At 33.8% G+C, this 23,745-nt stretch overlaps 1 protein-coding gene across 5 annotated transcripts in view; it reads left to right on the forward strand.

Moving 5' to 3' along the window:
- The first annotated feature begins 1,858 nt into the window (after positions 1-1,858).
- Positions 1,859-23,745, forward strand: part of LOC145684361 (uncharacterized) — an 83,835-nt gene continuing 61,948 nt past the window's right edge. Inside the window, exons 1-4 of one of the 5 annotated variants that reach the window (XM_081756597.1) lie at positions 1,859-2,406; positions 12,453-12,560; positions 15,713-16,280; positions 20,203-23,451. In XM_081756597.1, coding sequence (XP_081612723.1) covers positions 15,823-16,280; positions 20,203-21,226 — 1,482 coding nt within the window. In that variant the 5' untranslated portion in view covers positions 1,859-2,406; positions 12,453-12,560; positions 15,713-15,822 and the 3' untranslated portion in view covers positions 21,227-23,451. Of the gene's footprint in view, positions 2,407-2,949; positions 3,098-12,452; positions 12,561-15,712; positions 16,281-20,202; positions 23,452-23,745 lie in introns of those variants that run through there. The other 4 variants (XM_081756596.1, XM_081756599.1, XM_081756598.1 and 1 more) reach the window with 4 other exon arrangements.

The following is a 23,745-nucleotide window of genomic DNA, read 5'->3' on the forward strand; positions in this document are numbered from 1 at the left end:
GTGACTTACACACACCACACCACATCCGCAAAAAAAAAAAGAAAAAAAAAGTTTGCTCTTCTAACAGTTTTTGGTGTTCCACATTTTATTTCACTTCCAATAATGTTTCTTTGTCACAATAAATGTAGCCCTTAGTGTCTATTACGCTGCAAAAAAAAAAAAAAAAGTAGTTTAATTGCCAAATATCAGTGTAAAAATCATTTCTCCTTTATTTTGTAAGTTAATATACATTCTGTTAGATTAAATTTACAATTTTTTTTTTTTACAAATTTACAGTAAATTTATATGAAAATATGATATTTATATTGATAAAAATGACATTTTACAACATTTCATGTTAGTAATTTTACTTTATAGGTGTAAATTAATTTAAATAGATGCTTGGCAAACAAATTGCCACCGTTTTTTGGTAATTTACTTATGAAATTTTTTACAGTGTAGTAATTATTTTCGAACAATCTTCAATATGATTTTCATAAAATCTTACATTGTATGTGGGTACGTCCAGGAGAAAATGAAGTAAATAAATACAAAGCAGCTAAGTGTCATACATCAAATTAATGTTTGAAATTCCCATTTTCAGAATGAATTTAAGCTAAATTTGTTTTAACAGTATATTAACAATTATTCTACAAAACTTTACATTACACAATGATTATCATATTTTACTATGCTTTTACATGGCTTATTATAAAACTTTTAAAATTTGGATTACATATAATATTTAAGCACCAAAATATTCGTCCATTTTAACAAGACTCTTTTGGTAAACATCAATAAGGAATAATAATAAATGCATTATTATGGAAAATGAAAATTATACACTGGAAAATGAAATATAAAAATTTAAACACTATGATAATCAATACAAATGTAGAGGATGAATATGACATGTACGACTTTCGCTAAATATAGTGGAAGAAGCTCTTTCTTTACTTCTTCTTAGCGAACTTCTAAGAGCATTTATAAATCCATATGTGACTTTGGTATGCGTAATTAGTACATTCAAATTCACGGACGACGACGAGTTCAAAGGTACGAGGATAGGGTTCCAAGTAAGAGCTGCACTCATAGTAATATAGTTCAACTAAACAACGGTGAAAATAGGGAGAAATTAGAAATATAAAAATCTGGATAGGTTACATTGCTCATTTTGAAATACAGATAGCAGAGTAAACACACAAGAAATGACAAAAATCGGTGAAATTTAGTGTTATATTAAGCATAGTTTGGGGGGAAAGCGAGCATTCCTGGTTGGGATACTTTAGATGATATCTTTGGGGCGAACAAAATGTGATTGAGGGGGAAAATCCCCCTCAACCCCCCTGGTGATTCGCACCCTGCTTAATTCCGTATTCATTATTGACACTAACATAAGAAGAAGAAGAAATCGAAGTGAATATCTACCATAGAATGTAGGATTTCGACAGTGCCCGTCAAAGCGAGTACTTCGTGTGTTGTGGTGCTCTGTCAGGAAGTGGAGTGGGATTTCCTATACAGCTATACTTCACTTAAAATTTCTGTTACATTTCTACGTACATAATCCCTTCTTTTTTATATTCTTTCTTTTTTCATTTTACAGTTTCCACTTTCCACTAACATTTTGCCCTGTTCAACTTAGCTTTCAGCCCTCTTTCACTGTCTGAACTTCTTGGCCGATTTTGACGTTTTCTCGATTATGTCCTTTCGCCCCAATTGTGTCCTGTATTTTATTAAATTTTCTTCCAGAATCACAAATCCTCCGTGTAAGGTACACAGATAATTTTGCAAATGTAGCACACGCGACTATATAACTGGTAAACCTACCTTTTTGACCGATAATGCTTTAAGTCATGACAAGAATCAATATGGAGTTTGGCAGTAGCTGTTGTAGTTGGTGTCTCGTGTCCAGTGGTGCTCCGTGAGGATGACTATACACCTACACTTTCTGTTACATTAAACGTATATACATTCCCTTCTTTTTTATACGCTTCCTTTTTTCCATTTAACAGTTGCCACTTACCCTTAATTTTTCGCCCTGTTGATCTTGGCTTTTCGCCCTCTTTCCCTGTCTGAACTTCTTTCCTGATTTTTACCTTTTCCTGACTTTGACTCTTTTCCTGATTTGTGTCCTTTTTTCCCGATAGTGTCCTGTATTTTATTCTATTTTGTTTTGAATCATAAATCCTCTGTTTGAGGTACACATTTGACAATTTAGCGTTTGAAGCACACAGGAGTAGTAACCTGGTGCACCTATCTATTTGACTGATAATAGTCATACGACAAGACAAGAATCAATATACAATGCCTTTAGCAGAGATAAAAAAAAAAAAAAAAAAAAAAATCGTTTTACAATTCCATGGCCATAGCGGATTTAGCTAGTACGGCACCGGATCTACTCCAAATTACATCTGTGTAGGTTTCCAGGTAAGAATAAGAACAAGTAATGTATAACATAGGGATACTTCAGTTTCACTTTTAAAAATCCGCCTTGTGAAATATACAGAAAACAATTTTACGCTTCTAGCTTACAGAAATGTATGTCCAAGACAGATGTTCATATAACCGGTAGTGATTTTGGAGAAGAAGAGATTAGAAAATTTTATAATATAATGGTTAAGAATTCAAATTATGGTAATAGTATACAACAGTGCCTCATGATCTGTGCGCGTGGATACTTCCTACTGTTGCACTACGTATAAAAATGATTTTATTACATTTAGAAGTAGTAAGAAGCATCCACGTGCACGTGACATGCGATATGTGTTTCAAATCCCCCACATATACTCATACACTACGTACAAGGGCACATTATTATTCTTCGCATACCATAAAACACAATGAAACGCAACGCAAACCGACGTACATTTTATTTTATATTACTCAGTAATTAAATGAAAGTCGCATTTTTACCTCATTTTCAAGTTCCTATATCCTCAATGAATAATCCTTAAAAGACTGCACTTCGTGAGTCTTCGCTAAATGATGAGGCACTCTCGTATACTATATCCCAAATTATTATATTCAAGATATTTCTGAGGGTTAGATGTACAGATTACGTAGACGTCAATTAAAAGTCTCTGGTGTACTTTTGGAGTGCCACATTTTGGATTTACAGGTAAAATTCAATAGTTTGCATGAAAATTCAAATTTCTAAGGAATAAATTTCTTCTAGCGATAGTATTATATAGAAAGGAATCAGGGTTGGTTGGTTTAAACCAAGGTTAAAAAAACAACTGGTTTAAAGCAAAAAACGAAAAATGTTCCTAAAAGTGTAACTATTCGTAAAATCTTAATGAACACACATTTGTGGATTATCACGTTTCATTCCCATATGTTATTCGTACTATATTCAGACCTAAATTTCCCATTCTTTACTCAAAGAGATTATATAACAAAAGCAACTTGTAACTTGATGGATGTTTCTTTTGTGATTTTTTATAGTTTGTTATTATTGTTATGCAACCAAAGGAAAATTCTAAACATTGTTTCGTTTTAATAATGTTTACTATTGATAAAAACATCGAAATGCCGTACTTTTTTGGGGAGCGGGGTCATACAAACCCCACTGGAGGCAATTATTGAAATAGCAAGAATCTTTGGTAACAATTTTTGTATAAATGGATCAGAGCCAAAGTGGACTCAAATAATTCGTAACTTTATTCACTTTTCTTACTGATATGCAAAGTAAGTCGTTATATTTTTTTTTAACTTGGACTAATAAAAGTCGTAGTGAAATGACTTGGACTAAATTAGTTCTTCTGTGCTCTGTAATAATAATAATAATAATAATAATAATAATAATAATTTTATTGTCCTTGAACCAATTATGGCAATAGACAACGTCAAAATATACATCAAAATTACAATATGTTAACTTTCACATTTAATTTGCGTAAAGTATTCATGTAATGAGTAAAACGGTCTTTCTAACAGCCAATTGTATAATATAACTTTGAAATTGTCCATCTGTAAGTCTGTATAATGGTTCCACTTGTGCAATTATTTATCTTTTTGTCCTTCTGTCCTAATGACTCTTGATGATTATATTAACAAATATGTAAAGATTAGTCAACGTATTTTTATCCGAAGTCCTTCGTGAGTGAGTCAGCAGATGTATCGCATTTGTGGCCAATTAGTCCCGGTTTCTAGTTCAAGTGGAGGACAATTTCTCTTGGATGTAAGCCGAGAAGCGGTTTGGATTCCGCTTTAAGCTTATGTGATCCCTTCCAGCATAACCCGGTTGTTGCATACTAACACCAAGGCGAAACAAGGTTCTGTCCATATGTGATATAAATGCGTAGTGCAAATTATTTAAACAAAAAAAACTTGGTTTAAACAAAAAAAAACCGGGTTTAAACAAAAAAACTGGTTATTTGGTTTTTTCAATTAATACCATGATTTTTGCCAACCCTGAAAAGAATATACCTTTATTTTATGTTTACAAGTGTAGAGTGTCTAGTGTAAAATCCTTAAAAATGCTTTACTACAGATAAAATAAGGGAGTACATATAAAAGGTGATTATTAGAGAGTATTTTCCACTAATACTGTATTTGTGGACAGTGTACATAAATTATATTTTGTTTACAAGTGGAATGCTACTATTATGAAACCGTGACATGTGCTATTGAAACTCGTATCACCCACTCGTTTTCATTATCCTCGATTATGCGTTATCCATCTTCGCTGAAGCGTCTGCTCACTTCGAACGCGCACACTCGGAAGCGCTCTGGCCTTAAGATTCACCTGGCTTGACTTGGTTGGGCCGCCTAGCACAGGTGCTTTTCTGTTTTTGGCACTAGTTTTTATACATACGTCCAGATCTCGTATTTATATGCAACTCGTAATATATTCGCAAATTTTCAACAAATACTTCTGATTACCTCGAAATTTAACTGTGCCAAATGAGATATTTTAAGGTCGCCTAGCACAAATCATTTAGAAAACAATAGGAAAGGAATTAATGAAAGATTTGTAACTTTGAGAAGGTTCTTGATCACTTCTCCCCCTTAGTTTCCTGTGGTACAGCCAGGTTAATGTTGGATATATTGTTTGTGCACCCTTCTTGATTGTGTTTATGCTTTCGGTTGGTGCATTTATATCGGTAGCCTAGCTTTACAGTTTTGTCTTTTACAGCTTTTATTAGGTTTCCGCACCTTTCACGTTTGAAACTTTGATTTGCACTCGGTATTAATTCTATATTTTGGAAGAACTCTATGCATTTGTAATCTGTTTCGGATTTTTCCCCAAAGTTCACAGACGTTATATCTTCGATGTAATCCAGTGTTTTACTAGGAATGACTATTGTGTGAATGAGTTGGGTGTGTCTTGAGTTTTTCTGTGGGTAATTGTGTTTTAGGTAGGTTCGTAATATTTTTATTGGTTGAGTATATAAGTCATTGTCATGTGATTTTTAAAGTATTTTTTGTTTGCTTATATAATGAATATGTTGTTATTGTGGGGGCTGGCCTCCCTATATTTTTGAAGAATATTTTAACCCCGTTTTTGGAGAATATATTACATTTTTAAAGTAAGAATATGTTAGTTTTTTGGGTTAGAGGGTTTTGCGCCAGATATGTGTAGAAATGTTTATTGTTGTCGGGGGGGGGGGGGGGGAGATTAGGGGGCTTTCACCCCTATGCTTTGAAGAAGTATTTAACTTTTTCTAAAATAATAATACTTTATATTCTTTGAAATCGTCAAAAGTTGTTCTGCTATTCTTGTATAGGAAATTGTGTAATTGTCGGGGAAGAAGGGGATGCGAGAAAGTGTATTATTTTCTTCTGGTCATCTAATAATACAGCTCTTCGGCTCTTTTGGATCATTTATATCACTGCCCGCATCCAGTGAATGGTGACCAGTAATCTTGAACCTTGCCGTAATTTTGAATAATTATTTTGAGTGCTTCGCTAAAAGTAAACCTGCACAGAAAAGATCTCTCAGAAAAATTGAGAATTTCTGCACATCTTGCACTATTCATTTTGTAAAACAATTTTGTTGATGTAGAAGGCTCGGCTCTTAATAGCTAGTTATAGCTAATTCACCCGGTGACCAAAAAAGGAAGATACACAAGTAATTAATTACCTTTGTATTTTCATAATGAGACTTCATTGTTTTCGATTAACTGGAGTAGAGAATGTAATTGTTTATTGTCAGTGGAACATTATATTTCAGAATCTCGTCATTTTAAGCGCAACATTTTATAAGTATTAAGTTCCCATCAACGCTGCGAATCCATTACCTGACAATTGTTGTGCGAAAGAATCAAGATTGTGGTATTGTGTAGAGTATCCTGGCACAGTCCAAAACATCAAACGTGAAATATTATCTCCGCTCATGTTTATTTGTCAGTTTAAAAGCTACTTATTTTTGAGCGCAATTTGATTTGTGTGTGTGTGACATTAGGAAGAGATATTTCCTTCACGTATTGATGTAGTATCTAAAATAAATAAATTATGTCATTCTTATATAGTGCACTAGTTTTCATTGTGCAACACATTGTAATAAAAGTATCTAAAATACTCGCTGACAGAATTCGAGATATAATTAAAATTACTTTATCCAGAGTTTAAATACAAAGAAGTTTTCTTTCTCAATTGTGCTCTATAAAATTTTTCACTATCTGGAAATTGACAATTAATAGATACGTTACGTTCTACATTGTACTACATTTTGCTATGCTACCTTACGAGGAAAGTAAAGAGAAAACGGTAAGGTTCAAGAAGATAGAATTTTTGTTGTCTCACTGAAATATAAATTCCGAATAAAATACAACGCGTTCACACGAGCACGCGGTTCTACGAAATGGAAAATTTATAGGTAAAATACAATTTGAAACATCTTTTGTGAACAAATGAGAGTGAATATAAGAATTGCTTTAAGTGCACAGCATATTAGAATGAATTTTCCGTGTTAGTGAAGGTGTTGTATGTGAAAATGTGGTGTTTCCATCGTTCTTCCTCTGGGTCACTGCTTTGTGAATGTCTAGTTTCACAACGGCACTTCTTTGAATGGGTTACTCGGTGATCAGAGTCGTAAACTATATTTACACTGTCACTCCTATCTTTGTCTACTGTACAATTACCGCAGTGTTCTTCTTGAATTACAACATGACTTGCACTGTTCCCTTCACTATAGCTCGCCCTATTATGATTTGCTATGGTTACTGGGGTTTACATTATCTCGACAAAGTACAAGGTCTTCTATATTTTTTGTGTTCTCATGTACTTTCGGTGATATCACTTCTTAATCTGCTTCAACTTGGGTTATTTGTTGTTGCATAACTGCCATGTTATTGTTTACAACTTCTCTTATCTGTTCAACTTCCTTACCTGTACTCACTTTTAATTCTTCAACTTGCCTTCTTAAACTTGTGTTAACGTCGTTGACATGCCTACTTGTGTCATCGATACGTTGGAATACTTGTTGGTATATTTGACACACTTGTTCGTTCGTATTACTTATCCTTCTCACATGAGGGCGCGGTGGTTCAGTGGTAGAGCGTTCACCTCCGGTGCTTGGGGCCCCTGGTTCGATCCCAGCTCGCGCCGTGTGGACTTGGTGGTGGACAAACACTGTACTTGTGGGTTTTTTCGGTGTTCTCCCGCTTCCTCGCACTTTCTTCATTCCACCATTTTCACTCATCTCTCATCATCATCATCTCCTTTAGCCTAACCGGCATAAACGTGGGACGTAAAACTTAAAGATTTCATTTCATTTCATCCTTCTCACTAACTCAGTTTCTCTGCCATGAACATGTGCTTTCAGCTCTTGAATATGTGTTGTCATTTCACCTTTTATATCATCCACTTGTTCAGTTTGTCTCTCCGTAATACTTGCTATCTGTTCTATCATCTCTTTTTCTTGTTGGTTTATCTTTTGCACCGAGACATTTACCTGAATATTCATTTCTTTTTTCTGCTAATTTATTTTTTCTAAATTATCTACCTGCGTGTTCATTTTTTTCTGTGAGGTTCCTTTCCTGCGTATCCACTTTTGCTGCTAAGTTATCCATCTGTGTGTTTATTTTTTCCGATAGATAATCTACGTATGTGTTTATTTTCCTGTGAGGTTCCTTTTCTGTACGTCCACTTTTTCTGATCTATCAATGCTTGCTTTAAATCCTTCTATATCTGCAAGACGAGTTATGTCACGGTTGGGAATTTCATTATCCATGAAATTACTGTCCGAATTCTTTTTAACAGCGTATATTGTTGCACTTCTCAATAAAACTTTGGATACGGTCCTTGCTTTCTCGTTGAAAATAAGGTTTCCCACCTGCTGTATTCAACAGTGCTCCAATGCCATACTTAGCTATTCACAATTGCTATCGCCAGTAAAATATTCCTTTCTCTTTTATTATTCTCTCAGATATATTTCCGTTCTAGGTATCCAATTAAGCTAAACAAGTTCATTTTCTTCATGGATTATTAATTGTGTGAGTCTCATAATCTGTATAATGTATATGACCAACTATTTATAGGACGGTGTATCCACTTCACTATGAGTAATCACTTGCCTTATGGTTCACATTAAACAGAAATATCTTGCCTTGATGAACAGAGGTAATCACGCGTTTACTAAAAATGTTAACTGACAAAAGTGAAGATAAAGTTTCTAACTTGATACCTTAGTATGTGTTTAATATGAACAACATAATATAATGTAATGATATTTATATTTTTATTAACTAACACAACTACTATACTTAATAAAGGCTTTATAATATTTGTGTGGTTTAGATTTCTACACTTACTAATTGTAATATCACACAGATCACTGAGCAACAACAACAGAACACACGTGACTGAAAGACGTTATTAGTAAAAATCCTTCAACTGATATTTTGAGACCGCGATATTCTCTGTGTGTAAATAACTAAGCAAATCTGTATGAGTTAATATTAATTATGACTTTTATTTTTACGACAATATAGGTACTGAGAAATGCAAGTTATTTACTTGGTATATTATTGTATATCCTACACTTTTGCTGGTAGATGATCTTTATATTCTTAGATTTCTGTATGCGTACTAATGGTCGTAGCCACATAGCGGTACGAATCGATGGTTACTTATATAGACAAATATCGGCATATACACAATCATTTTTACACTATTATTGCCGACATATAACACAGAACTTCCACTTAATATTTGAACACTTATTATTCACTTATAATAACGGATGGCTATTATACCTTTGGGTTTTTCTTGATATCACTATGTTGGCGTGGCCCCTTCTAACTATTCAAACATCCATCTTTGACATTCGACATCAGGTCAATAGACAGTAGATTTACAATGTCTTTTGTTTTTTGTTGTAACGTAAACACAAGTATTCTCTTCCGATGATGAAGGATGATGCATGTGTATCATACGATGCTTCTACCACTGTTCTTTAATAGGTTTTTGATCATATTGTTTTTTTTTTTTTTTTGCTCCCATCTAACTTCTGTTTCCAGCGTGGAAAATTCTTCTTTGTAAGCGTTGGAACTTCTTACTCTGGATTACCTGGGTTCCCAACGTTAATATAGTTATTGCCCATTTGACTGTTGATAATACATATATATATATATATATATATATATATATATATATATATATATATATATATATATATATATTAAAAGAACTCCATATCAGTTAATTTTCCAGTATTTCAGCAAAGATAAACTAGACAGTCGCATTCCCTGGATTATGGCACTTTAGCGAACTAATCGCATTAATATGGTAGATAGTACAGGACTTCCATACCGTAGATGTATATATTATTTGTAAATCATAGTTATGGTACGTTGGCAGGTCTGGTTTCGGTGGCTAGCTCTCCCAAACCTATGTACTAAGTAAGGGAAAGAAACCAAATCAAACCTAAACTAAATGATTTTAACCAGGGTTGGCTGGTTTAAACCAAGGTGGTTTAAACCAGCTGGTTTTTTTTTTTAAAAAAAAAAACAACTGGTTTAAACAAAAAACGAAAATTGTTAGTAAAAGTGTAACTATTTGCAAAATCTTGATGAACACACATTTGTGGGTTATCACGTTTCACTCCCATATGTAATTCGTACTATATTCAGACCTAAATTCCCCATTCTTTACTCAAAGAGATTATATTACAAAAGCATTTTTTAATGTAACTTTATGGATGTTTCTCTTGTATTTTTTATAGTTTGTTATTATTGTTATGCAACCAAAGGAAAAGTCTAAAGATTGTTTCATTTTAATAATGTTTACTATTGATAAAATACATCGAAATGCCGTAGTTTTTTTGGGAGGGGGTCATACAAACCGCTCAAAAGGAATTTATTGAGGTAAGAATCTTTGGTAACTATTTATGTATAAATGGGTCAGAGGCAAAGTGGACTCAAATTATTCTTACCTTTATTCACTTTTCTTACTGATATGCAAAGTAAGTCGTTATACTTCTTTAACTTGGACTAATAAAACTCGTAGCGAACTCATTTGGACTAAATTAGTTCTTCTGTACTCTGTAGTACTTTTAAAATTATCCATATGTAATTCTGTATGATGGTTCCACTTTTGCAATTGTTTATATTTTTGTCCTAATGACTTTTGATGATATATTAACAAATATGTAAAGATCAGTCAACGTATTTTTATCAGTCGTGAGTGAGTGAGTCGGCAGATGTATCGCATTTGTTGCCAATTAGTTCCGGTTTCGAGTTCAAATGGAGGACAATTTCTCTCGGATGTAAGCCGAGAAGCGGTTTGGATTCCGCTTTAAGCTTATGTGACCCCTCCCAGCATAACCCGGTTGTTGCATACTAACACCAAGGCGAAACAAGCTAATTTCTGTCCATATGTGATATAAAGACATGGAGCAAATTATTTAAATAAAAAAAAACCGGGTTTAAACAAAAAAAAACCTGGTTTCTTGGTTTTTTCAATAAAAACCATGGTTTTTACCAACCCTGATTGTAACACATGTCTTTAATATGATATCATCTTCGTATTTAATATGTAGTAACGTATGTGTTAATGAAACTTTTAATATATGTTTTGTGAAAGTAATGTATAATAATCATGCAAATGTTATCGAGTGATGAGTACAGTTGTTATTTTTTCAGCGGAACACCGAATGAACTCCCGACTCATTTATAGTCATAATTGATAAAGGGCAAAGTGAAAGTTTGACTAAGATTGATTTCATAATTGATTCACGTTTGGCATTTTAAGTTACTTATTCCGTATGTGGGCTGCCGGAAGCCAGTTCAAAAATCATAAGCTAACTTGTAAAAAACATACAATATAGTCGAAAATGTATTGTTATTATTCAGTTAATCTTTTCTTTCTTTCTTTTTTTTTTTTGTTGAAAATATAAAGATAAATATTCACAAAGGAATATTTAACAAATTAATCATGCTATTCCATTTTATGAGAGCGTAGTTATATTGATGTAACATGAACTTCAGTAAGCAGAAGGAGTTGGAAGGAAGAAGTTCTAATAATTGGTATATATTCACGTTTGGAAGGCTTAGTATAAAGATCACTTGCTTAGGTATGGCATAAGAATTGTAGTGGATTAGGAATGAACTAACTTAAATACACAAAACAACACGGTAAGTATCCACAAAAAAGCACAAATGTTACTTAACTTAGGGCAGGAATTCAACAGGGTTGCCAGTCCATAGAGAGCAGGTTCATCAGCGGCGGTGAGCAAACATAGATATAAGGACAGTGAAAAACCCCTCATATGGCATGAAAATTATCTTACGTATGGCATAATTACGCGGTGCTTCTATGTTCAGTTAGTACAGAACTTCCACATGGTATTTTATGTCAGCATTTGTTTCTTATGGAATATTATGTGGTAAAGGCTAGACTTTACATTTAGTACTTCTACCTTATTGGGTATGTGTGAGGTAAGTTCCCGATATAGTCTTGTCACTTATATAATTCTGTTCTGAAATCGAAATAAAATTTGTTCTGTAGATTTTACAAATCTGTGCCTGCCTAAAGTGTAACTGTACTATCCAAAATTATCGTTTAGCGACCATTTTGCACATAAATCAGTGTTTATCACGCCTATTTTTCTTTGATGAATCACATTTGACAGTGTCCGTGCAGTTTAATATGTTCCAAATATAGGTAAAATCGTTGTTTTGCAAAGGAGGGTTGATATCTACAGAGCTTAATTCTCTTACCAGCTAACACTTAATTCACATAATAACATAGATATCCACTGAAATGTTGGCTGGATAACCATAATATTGTGCTTATGTAAAAATGCAGTGAACATTGTATTAAGTAACAACAGAGATACATTGGCATGTGCATGTTAATTATCACCGTAATCATATTTTTATGACTGTTAAATGCGTACTATAACTAAAGTTTCTTTCCAGAAGTACTAACGTTAAAATATCCCAAATGTTTTGAATGTAAGCTATATTCTGCAGGTCCTGATGTTCGGGTTGTTAATGTATGATGTGTGTCTCTTGTTGTTTTCATAGATTTTTTCTGTAGTGCGTCCATTTTCATCCATGTTATCTACCACATTCATAAGGGATACAATACTCCAAGTTTTCGCCAAGACTTTTTCGATCACTGTGTATTGGGAAGTAAGTAACTTTTCTTGGCCACATTGTTAGCTGTAAGACAAACCTTTCTTTTGTAATGTGGAAACGTGGCTATATTCCTCTAGTAAACATTGCTGGTCCGTTAGGGAGTCTTTTCTGGGGGTCAAGATGTTTTTCATTCTAACTACATCAGACTTCAGCGACCCGAAAAGTCAGCACTAGCCGAGCGTGGCATACAGGTGGGAAGGGTCAATTTTGCAAATACTATGATAGTTGCAAAAAAGCACTAATAATTTAGAGAGAATAAAAAGGAAGTTATAGCTGTCTCACATGGAAGCAATAGTCTCAATAGAGATAATGGGTTTGAACTCAGTCTTATCTTGCGACCCTAATAGGACCAAAATTGGTGTATAACAAACTCTTCTTGAAACCATAATAGGGAAGGAGGAGCTGGCTTTTCCCGTTACCAATTACATTTCGTCACTCATAGTTTGGCCTCAGCATAGCCACAATATATGTGAATATGTACATATCCGGTCTTTCCATAACATAGGTAATAAATTCCTGCATTCAGAATTTCGAAAACCAATACTGCCACCTGATATCCGAAGAAAACTTACTTAAATCAGATCTACAGGAAAGAGTCAACTGTTTCTTGAAATCTGAACTCAATTTTCACTTGTGGCATTCACATAAAAAATAGCAGCAAAAATGAAACCTTTTTGGCTTCATGAAATAGTAAACTATGAGCAGATTTATAAAGTTACTACTGAGGAATAATCAAAAGTAAATTCACAGCGCACACGGCTGTTAACTGCGTAACGAAACTCAATAACTGTTGTTATAACGAAGGAACAAATCATTTAAGATATACATACAAAAATTGACCTATTAGATGCTTACGTTGGCATTATCATCCGTGATCAGACCCGGATGAACAAGGACTATACAGATTACTGAGTGCTATTTAATTCAAAGGTGACCGAATAGAAAGAATAATTATATGTGAGCAAGCATACGCTATTGGACATTGCCTATTTAATTGGCGTGAGCATTTGAAGACAGTCTTGTAAAATCTTTTTATACTGGTTTGTTTTGCGGATCCTAAATTATCCTGGTACTATATACATAACACTTTCCACTATTCTTATAATACACGCTTAATAAAATAGCCTTTGTAAGTATGCTTCAACATCTTGTAATAATGTTCAAACTTATCATTAAGGTAAACGAATATAAATTGCTAGATGACTGAAATGTTGTAAGATACTTGGAAAATCTAGCAGATAGAAACTTGCAAGCAAATTTTCTGGTATGGGCAGAAATAAAGAGACAAACTTTATGACTTGATAATGCTTTATGTCGTGCTTTGCACAGAAATAGAAAATCAAAACATTCTCAAAGAATTCATACTAAAACTGGCAACATTGCTTAGTTCCACATTTCTGATATTTCGTTTCTATTCTTTCCTTTTTTTAATTCGTTTGATCCTACTTTATGATGCATGTTATTAACTTCCGTTCTAATTTCCTTTTTAAATATTTCAGTATTATCGTACGCCAATTAAACAAAAATGTGAGATAAATATCGAGTGGAAAAAAGTTGAAGATGCTCAGTGGTAGAGCGTTCTTCTCTGGTGCTTGAAGTCCCTGATTAGATACCAGCTTGCGGCAAGTGAGCTTTGTGGTGGACATACACGTTGTGCTTGTGTCTTCCGCTTCCTCCCACTTTGTTCATTCCACCACGGCATTCATTGTTCATCGTCACTGTCTCCTTTAGCCTTGCCACGATAATCGTGTATCGTTAAATTGAAGCATTTCGTTTTTCATTAAAAATTGCTGTAAAGGCGAGAATCTAGAAAATGCTGCCGTTACATAAATACTAGCGTAGAAATTTAATTGTTAGAAGATAATGATGATAACCTTTCAACGGCGTGATACAGAATATTACACTAGTTTTATAAAAATGCCTTAGTATATTTCGCATGAAAAACACGTGGTTGTTCTGACGAACAAGTAGTTGTGTCTTATCCCATTAAGTTAAAACTAACTTCGTTTCATTAAGTTAAAACTAACTTCGTTTCCTCATTGAAGATAAAAAAAAAAACGTTCTATAGATTCTCTATAAATGAATGAAACCATGGTCTAAACGCCAATATTTTTTCTGTCCGATTCTTTTAATTCTTTCCGGCATGGATATTCTTTTTCTATGCGGAATGAAACATACATAATGTGCAAAAAGACATAAGTTTGTCTCTTAGAAATTATCTCCGTAACACGTCTCTGATAGCGTTCTTCTACGTTTTTCATGGCGAACTCCTGGGGACGCGGTGGCTCAGTGTTAGAGCGTTCACCTCTGGTGCTTGGGGTCCCGGGTTCGATCTTAGCCCCCGCCAAGTGAACTTTGTGGTGGACAAATACCGTCTGCGTGGGTTTTCTCGGGGTTCTCCCGTTCCCTCCCACTTTCTTTGTTCCACCATTTCATGCATTACTCATCATCACCGTCTCCTTTAGCTTAACCGTGGGACGTGCAACTCAAAGATTTCATTTCAGTTTCTACATTACTCCCAGTATTTGCTACTTAAATGCTCCACTTAAAACTGTTCGTCTCTAAGATCTTTTCCCATTTGCCACTGAACTGCGTCCTGAAATCTAGATTAATCTCGTTATCTTTCACAATTATAGTGTTGACGTATTCGAATATCTAACTAAAATCGTCTCATGCATAAGAACGGGTGATGACCTAATATATAGCAATAGAAATTCTTTACTCTTTGAAAAATGGGAACTTATCAGAAGGGTCATATAACCACTTGAGAACATGATATATTATTGTTAATACCTTTACAATCAATCCCGCAATTGATGATATTACATCAGCATATTTTAAAATAATGTGTTTCCTTGATATGCGCATATTTTATGTTTAAATTTATTTTGTGTCCCGTTCACTATGTCCCGTTCATTATGTTCGTGTTAAGTCACACTTGATTTAACACGTTTCATCATGGTGTCGCTTACATTAATAATGTGGGTTTAGCATCATTTTTAGAAACAGTCTATGGGCTCATTAACATATATTCAAAATACCCAAAGTATCTTCAAACTATGTTGCTCAGTTTTGTATTTGTTTTGTCTTGCTTCGTTGTATATAACGCTTAATTTTAATAAATTATTTATGATTTGTGCTTTCAGAGTGGGTTCCTTCTCTAGAACAGTAGGCCGTAAATGCTCACGATTTCAGTGTAATCGGTTTTTATTCTAACTGAATAGCCCTTCCTTTATCGTTTCTTCAATTAGACGAAATGAAGACAGACACTGATCATAAGGAAGATCACAGTTGTAAGCTAGATAATATTGAAGGCAATGATTTGGAATATAAGGATCCTCTTTCAATATCTTCCATGTTATATTTTGAATATAAGCAAGAAACAGAAAATGAAATGGAAGAAATTGATGACATTAAGCTCTCCATGCTAGAAGAGAATTTAGAGCCTAATTTAAAAGTATCTTCAGAAGAAAATGAACATGATGAAATATTAGATTGTAAGCTAACTGCAAAACCAGTATGTTTGTTGAAGCGTTTATCAATGCCTGATTTGGTCTTAGATGGCAACAGTAATTTTAACCCAGCACATGGTAATTGTAAAAGTTTTAGGGAAAAGTCAAATAATCACCAATCTGGAAGTATTGAAAATGAGAGCGAAGGAAATTTTGAAGAAATTGGTTGTCAAGAAATAAGTAGCAATTTTCAGGAATTCAGGTATGTTCGTTGTTTTAGACTTAAGTTTTATATGTTTCCTTTACTGATAACAGTCTGTTTTTCTAGTTTACTTTAATTATGCTAATTTAATCTCAAAACGTGTAATAGGTAAGAGTACACTTCGTAGTGCTGCTGTTGCCAAGCTGCAAGTTACGATGCACTGGTCTACCGCCGAATTGAGTCTGGTAGATCTCGAAATAAGTTTAGAAAATGCTATTTTTGAAAAAAAATATTGCATGTCATTCACGTTTTAAATTTGTTCCTTTTGTTCCGTTTGAATCATTTTTTCTCTTAGTAGTGTATTCTGTCTATAGACTTTGGGCATTCGTGTTCCCTTTCAATTGTTTTGCTTAATCCATATTTGCATGAGCCTGTCTCGCTTTTTTCTCTCACATTTGCATTAAAATACATAAGTACTTATTTCCTGTGTATAATTTGTTGTACTTTCATACATTTTTTTTAATACCTCACATTAAGGCTTTTAATCCAAAGAGACTGGTGACTAACGGTATTAGATGTGTATGAAATGTGATAGAATTTAAATACGGGTTGAAGTGAGAAACCTCACGCACACAATATTGTCCAGTACTAACTCAGTTTGTGATCGAATTAAGTTCTGCTAGAACAGAAGATTATCCTTTTGCAACTGAGCCGCTGTGCCTACTTCTTTTGTTTCCTACTTCCACCCTTATTTTTCAACTAAGGACACTATTGGATTTCTAATGATAATAACAGCCTTAATATTACTTACCCTCTGAAATCCCTACATATTAGGAGATCCTGAAAACTTCACTCCAGCTAATCCACTAGTTACACCAGTGCATATTCAACCAGAATGATACTTCCTATTTGCTTACGCTATTCTTCGTTCCATTCCTAATAAACTCGGGGGAGTTATTGCTCTAGTAATATCAATCCTCATTTTAATGATTATACCCTTTTTCCATACTAGAAAAATACGAGGTCTACAATTCTACCCTATTAATCAAATTATATTCTGAATTATAGTTAGAACAGTAATTCTTTTAACTTGAATTGGAGCTCGACCGGTAGAAGATCCTTATATTCTAACAGGCCAAATTCTCACAGTTATTTACTTCGCTTATTTCCTATTTGTGCCTTATCTGTCCTCTTTATGAGATTTCCTATTAAATAAAACCTAGTTCTTTGGCTGAGAATAAGCATATGTTTTGAAAACATACAACAGAGCAAAGCTCTAAGAACTTATCCTCAATTTAAGATTTGCTGGTTGTAAATGTTCGGAGATGGTAATTGAAACAATCATTGTTACAGGAATGCTTTATTAATAAATCGAACTCTAAGAAGCGGTGGCTCAGTGGTAGAGCGTTTACCTCTGGTGCTTGGGGTTGCGGGTTCAAACCCTGCTCCCACCAAGTGAACTTTGAGGTGGACAAACACCGTGTGCGTCGGTTCTCTCGGGGTTCTCCCGTTTTCTCCCACTTTCTTCATTCCACCATTTCATTCATCTCTCATCACCACGGTCTCCTTTAGCCTAAAAGGCATAATCGTGCGACTTAACTCAAAAATGTCATTTCATTTCATTTCGAACTCGAAGAATAAATATAAATCTTATCTAAATGTATACAATATAATTTGACATTGTAGGTTTGACGTAGTTCTACCTTTCAGTTTTTCATTCTCCCTCAAATAACTGACACTGCATCCGAGCGAGAAACTCGTATAAATCCTCTGAGTGTACAATTTAGCGGTTGGGGATGTACTCTAATTTTTCTGTAAAATTGTATGTGGTCTTTGTCATTAAAGATGGTTCGTATTTTGCCGTCAAAGAAGCAAAGATGAGAATTGCTTCCTGCGACCATTCTTGCAGCAAGCAGCCAATGACAACGCGCTATGATGTTCCGAATAAACGTGACTAATAATAAAGGTTTTTTTTACATCATATTAAATACGAAAAAAAAATTATTTGAGAAAAATTGGTTTTCAAAACCATACATTTCCTGTAGAAATTAAGGATTTCTTTCGTAGTAGCTTTTTTCCATTTTTTTATTTTTGTAGCTTCTTTATGATCGAATTTATAAAGATCCTCTGTTTCCAGATATTATGACAACTTATAATTAAATGCTTCAATAGAAGGGAATTGCTTTTCTCACTTTCTGTTTCGGTTTACATAGTATACTAGTAGTAGAAGTATTGAATATTTATGTTGAAGCAAGTAGTTTGTTCTTAACTATTTTTCTTATTATAATAATGATACCTATATACCCCAAACAATTCTTCAGTTTTACGCACACGTTCTGTGTTTCTGACTTCTAAGATCTAAGAATTTCTCAACGATTGATACGTTGACATTTGTTTCGTCCTTTTATTTCAATTATGAAAATTAACATCCTAACGTTGCAACTTACGAATAAGTCTAAACGACACGATGCAAAATTATTGATGGCCATTGGGAATATTCCCGGTGGGAAGGAAAATAAAAAATGGAAATATCCCCGGGTTTTTCCCTGGTTATAAATTCCCAGGAAAGAATTTTTTCCATTATTTTATTTTCCAAATTATAAGGACCGTTTGACTAATTAGTTTATTTTCATTCTTTATGATTTACTTCCAGGCTTTAAATAATTTGTAGGTTAAAAAATAAAATTCGTTGACTGTACTTTATATAACAAATCATATGATTTGTTAGTTCCATTTCCATTTGCACTAAAAGTAGGAAAGTACTAATTTACAAATGAAGAAAAGGAACCAGTTTGTAAAGTAATGTAGAAATTATGTAGAAATAAAGATGAAGTACTGTTAATACACATTAAAGCACCGTTAGCAATAGATGCCGGTCTGTCTCCTGTCTCTGGCTCGGATTTCTGAAGAGGTACTCCGACTTCTCTTACATGTGAATTAAGGCAAGAAATTTCGAGAAATGGAAGAAAGGTCGTGTGTGGCAATATTACGTGCTAAATTATAAAAATAAATCAGTATCTTCCAAATTTTGTTAACATAAATATGTATGCGCAAATGTTGGTAAACTGGTAAGACATGTATCTTAGGGCAGTTACCCAATCTAATTTGTTTATAACATTTAAAATTTTAATTTGTTTATAATATCAGTAGTAGAGTCAATTTTAGAAAATCCAGTTACTTGTAAATTTAAACTGTTTAACGGTGTAAAAATATGTGGACTTACTATACCTTTTTTTCCACATATTTACTTTCATATAACATATTGTAAGTAAATATACATTTATGCGTATTATCTAAATATAATAAAATATTAATAAAGATAGTACCGTTGAGAATTTATATTTTATACAATCCTCTGGAGACAACTGTGATAATACACTGTGATAAAAAAATGACGAATTTAACTTCGAAATCATAATATAGTACCAAAATGCAATTTTCTTGTGATTGTAGATAAATTCCAGGAAAAATTTCCATTTTGGGAATCTTCCCGGGAATATTCCCGAAAAATATCTTCCCAGGAACATACCCATCACTATGCAAAATCATCAACTTGGTATTAAGTTTTAAGTTCCTGTCATTTTCTATATAAGTATTGTATGTCATCCAGAAACATTACATTCGTAATTAGTAAGAGTCTGTAGTACATACCTTTTAAATACCTTAAACCGAAAGAATAGCAAACATTGTTTCTTTTTGATGTTAAGTAAAGGCCCAGCGCATCACTGAACGATTTAAGACACAAGTTGTGCAATTTGAATGACTGTCTGTCAGGATTTCGCATTTCAGGGATAACATTTTTTATGAGTTTAAACTTCAGGAATTATAATCAATCTCTAGAGTACATTAGTAGGAATTCTGGAGATAACGTTTTACAACGAAACATAGGGAGGAAGGTTAAATATGTTGTTTAAATTGAATAATTGCTTTTATTTGAAATGTCTTGTGAGATTATCTAATGGTTTGAAATGTGTTTTTTTAGGGCTACCACTTTATCTTCCAATGCTTGTCCCAGGGCTCTTGACGATAACTCTAGAGTGACAAGGCACAATATGAAGCGTCGTCGTCTAAATAGAAATTATAGCTGCGAAGATGGCAGAACGCATACTAAAAAGTTATATCTCGTAAGAGAAAATTCTAGTGTTCTGTGCAATTCCCAGTATTTGGATGAATCTGTTGCGAAGGTGGACATTCCAGATCATCCAGGAGAGAGACCTCATCCAAAAGATTGGGAAAATACATGTATTTCGAAACACCAGTGCCTGAAATTTCTCAAAGATTTTAGTAATATTAATAATTCAAGTAGACACGTAGTTGTTCATTCAAATGATAAATTTAATCCTCGGAAAGAGCGACGAAAAATATTTTCTTCCAAATCTAATTTATCAAATCACAGGATGTGTCATACTCGTGAGAAAGTTTTTCGTTGTTTGGAGTGTGATAAAACTTTCAGATATAAAGTAGATTTAACAAGTCACTCGTATACTCATACAAATGGAAAACTTTATTGTTGTCACGAGTGTGGAAAAAGATTTGATTATAAATGTACTTTGAGTTCTCACATATTAAATCATAATCGTGAGAAACCTTTCTGTTGCCAGGAATGTAACAAGGGGTTCCGAGTTAAATATGAATTTAATAGGCACTTACTGCTTCACAAAAGTGAGAAGCGTTATTCTTGCCAGGAATGTGGTAAGGCTTTCACCAATAGAACTGCTTTAAGTAGACACATGTTCGTTCACACTGGTGAGAAGCTATATTACTGTGAAAAATGCAATAAAGGTTTCGGCTTTAAAGATACTTTAAGTAAACACTTGATGATTCATACTGGTGAGAAACATCATTATTGTCGTGTGTGTGGAAAGGGGTTCATACGGAAATATACCTTGACAGAACACTTACTCACACATACAGGTGAGAAATTTTACTACTGTGACAAATGTAAAAAGGGGTTTATGTATAAGGGAGGTCTAAAGTATCACATAGAGAAGAAAGTATGCAGGTGAAATATAAAACATCTGCTAAGGGTGATTCTAGGCTTTTTCTCCACCATAGAAAGCCGCGAGATTTCTACGCAATCTTTACAATGATGCCCATTATGTTGCTATGTAACTTTCTACAGAATTAGCTACGATTTACATGCAAATGTAAAAAAAATAATAAATAAATAAAAAAATAGGTTCACGTATCGCAAGTTATTCATGAAATTTCCTATACGAATAGCCGTATTTACAACTGTGGAGGTGAATAGTTAAGATATATTTAAAGGTCGATGAATTTTCCACAGCTCATTTAAGTCGTACTCTGAATATTGTCCTGAAATTTGTACGTAAAAATTAAGAGTTGCACACAACCTTTTTCGACGAGAATACTGATAGGTTGCGAAACAGCACTTCAAAATACACATATCAATCTATCCATTTTGGGTATTATGCATAGAGTAGGTTAATATTTTGAGTTTTAATTCTGACCTAATTTTGTGTAGTACTGTTGGTGCAGAAATCTTTTGTGTTTAGTTTTTTTATAGTGGGTAGTCCTGCACGTAATTAGGTCGGTATATCTTTCAAACGCTCTTTTCTTTTGTTATCAGGAATCTATATTTCCATGCCGTTTAAAGCATCATAATAATTTTATGTAGGATTTTGAAACTTCTAATGGCCAAAATGTGTATGTACAATACTTTCTTAGTTTATATTTCATGGAGTGTATGTAATGCTTTACTAATATCGGCGAACATTGTATTAGAAGCTAAAGTTTCCACATACAATCAAATTTACGCATATGGGGGCGCGGTGGCTCACTGGTAGAGCGTTCACCTTCGGTGCTTCGGGTCCCTGGTTCGATCCCAGCTCGAGCCGTGTGGACTCTGTGGTGAACAAACAACGTGCTCGTGGGTTTTCTTGGGGTTCTCCCGTTTCATCTTTCTTCATTTCTCCTTTAGCCCAACCGACATAACATGGGACGTAAAACTCAAAGATTTAATTTCAAATTTACGCAATTCGGTGTTACGTTTTTTCTGTTGCGTGTGTTGTCTTTCATAATCTCCCAGTGTAAGTTTTCCGTTAGAGCAGAGTTTGGGTTTTTTAGTTATTTTGTGTGGAAATCTATTTACTTAGATTTTTTATTCTATACTTTTGCTTCACTTACTGTGGAACTCTTTTCTCATAATGTGCATTTCAGTTTCCTGCCTTGTTTTATTTTGGACTTTTCAAAGTGTGTAATGTTTCCAAATATATTTTGTAACAAGAGATGTAGAAGAATTGCGCTGCGGTGCACTAACAACAGAGTAAGATTTTCTCTAATATTTTAAGTCAAAAATTTTTGTTTGAACTGTCAAAACAACGTGAGTATTGTTAACGAGTCTGATCTCAGATCAGATTTACAATTTCATTACGATATTAATGTAAAAATCATTTCATTAGTACAATATTAGCTATAATTGAGTGTGATGTATTAGGATTGGTTAATTATAAATAGTTCTATTCGGTGACTTCAACATTTGTTGCTATAATACATTCTTCCTTTATTCTTCGATATTATTATCTGATTATGATTTACTCATAGAAGTTCCTATTCCAATCACAACTACAATAGAACTTAAAAAAACCAACTAGGTAACTGTGTTCAAGTTAACAGTGGAAGATAAAGGCTTAGTGATGTTTACCATACTGACATTTGCTGTTCTTATTTTTATTAGAACATCGAATTGTGTTTGTTTGTAATTAACCTTTAAACTTACCTGGACCAATCCATCATTTACACGCAACTTGTCTAAATTCATTCTTCCACAATTTTGTTTGAGCTCGTTTTAGTCTGGAAACAAGAATATTCACATTTCTGTCCAATAGAATTAACATCCCAATTGGCACTCTTTTAAACTAAACGAATGAATGTGTTTTACTTCCAATTATTTATATCATAGGCGAATAACATGAAAATCTACGAATCAAGTAATGCAGCTAACAGACAATACTCTTGGATTTGTGATAATATTTTAAATCGAAAGTCTCATTTTGGAAAGTCTGTATATACTTATACAGGTGACAGCAATCCTGGCAATATGCGTAGAAAAAAAATCTTATCTAATATTTTGTAATTCCACCTTTGCAGGTAAAAAGACGAAAAAATAATTTTGCTAGAGCCCAAGACGAAGCACTCAATTAAAGGAGGCAGAGTACTTAAATTATTAATACATTCGAAATACTGCACAACTGAATCTTTGGCGTGGGGGACCCGGGTTCGATTCCCGGCGGGAGCTCATGTGGTTCGGATTCCACGTTAATCAGTAGGTCCACGTCTCATATAGCCTCGCTGCTGAACGGGACGTAAAACTCCAAATCAATCAATCCATCAACTGCACAACTGAAATTTGTTGTAGTTTAGCATCCTTCAAATTTTCCTAGGCTTTCTCACCGGGAATCAAACCCAAGTCCGTATACACCGAAGGAGAATTTGCTCGTCACCAGTTCGAGGTGAGACTATTACCAAAAAGCGAGTGAAGGCTAGTAATGAGTAAATTCCCGGG

The sequence above is a fragment of the Thermobia domestica genome, chromosome 4 (genome assembly GCF_964235325.1).
Source record: "Thermobia domestica chromosome 4, izTheDome1.hap1.1, whole genome shotgun sequence".
NCBI lineage: Eukaryota > Metazoa > Arthropoda > Insecta > Zygentoma > Lepismatidae > Thermobia > Thermobia domestica.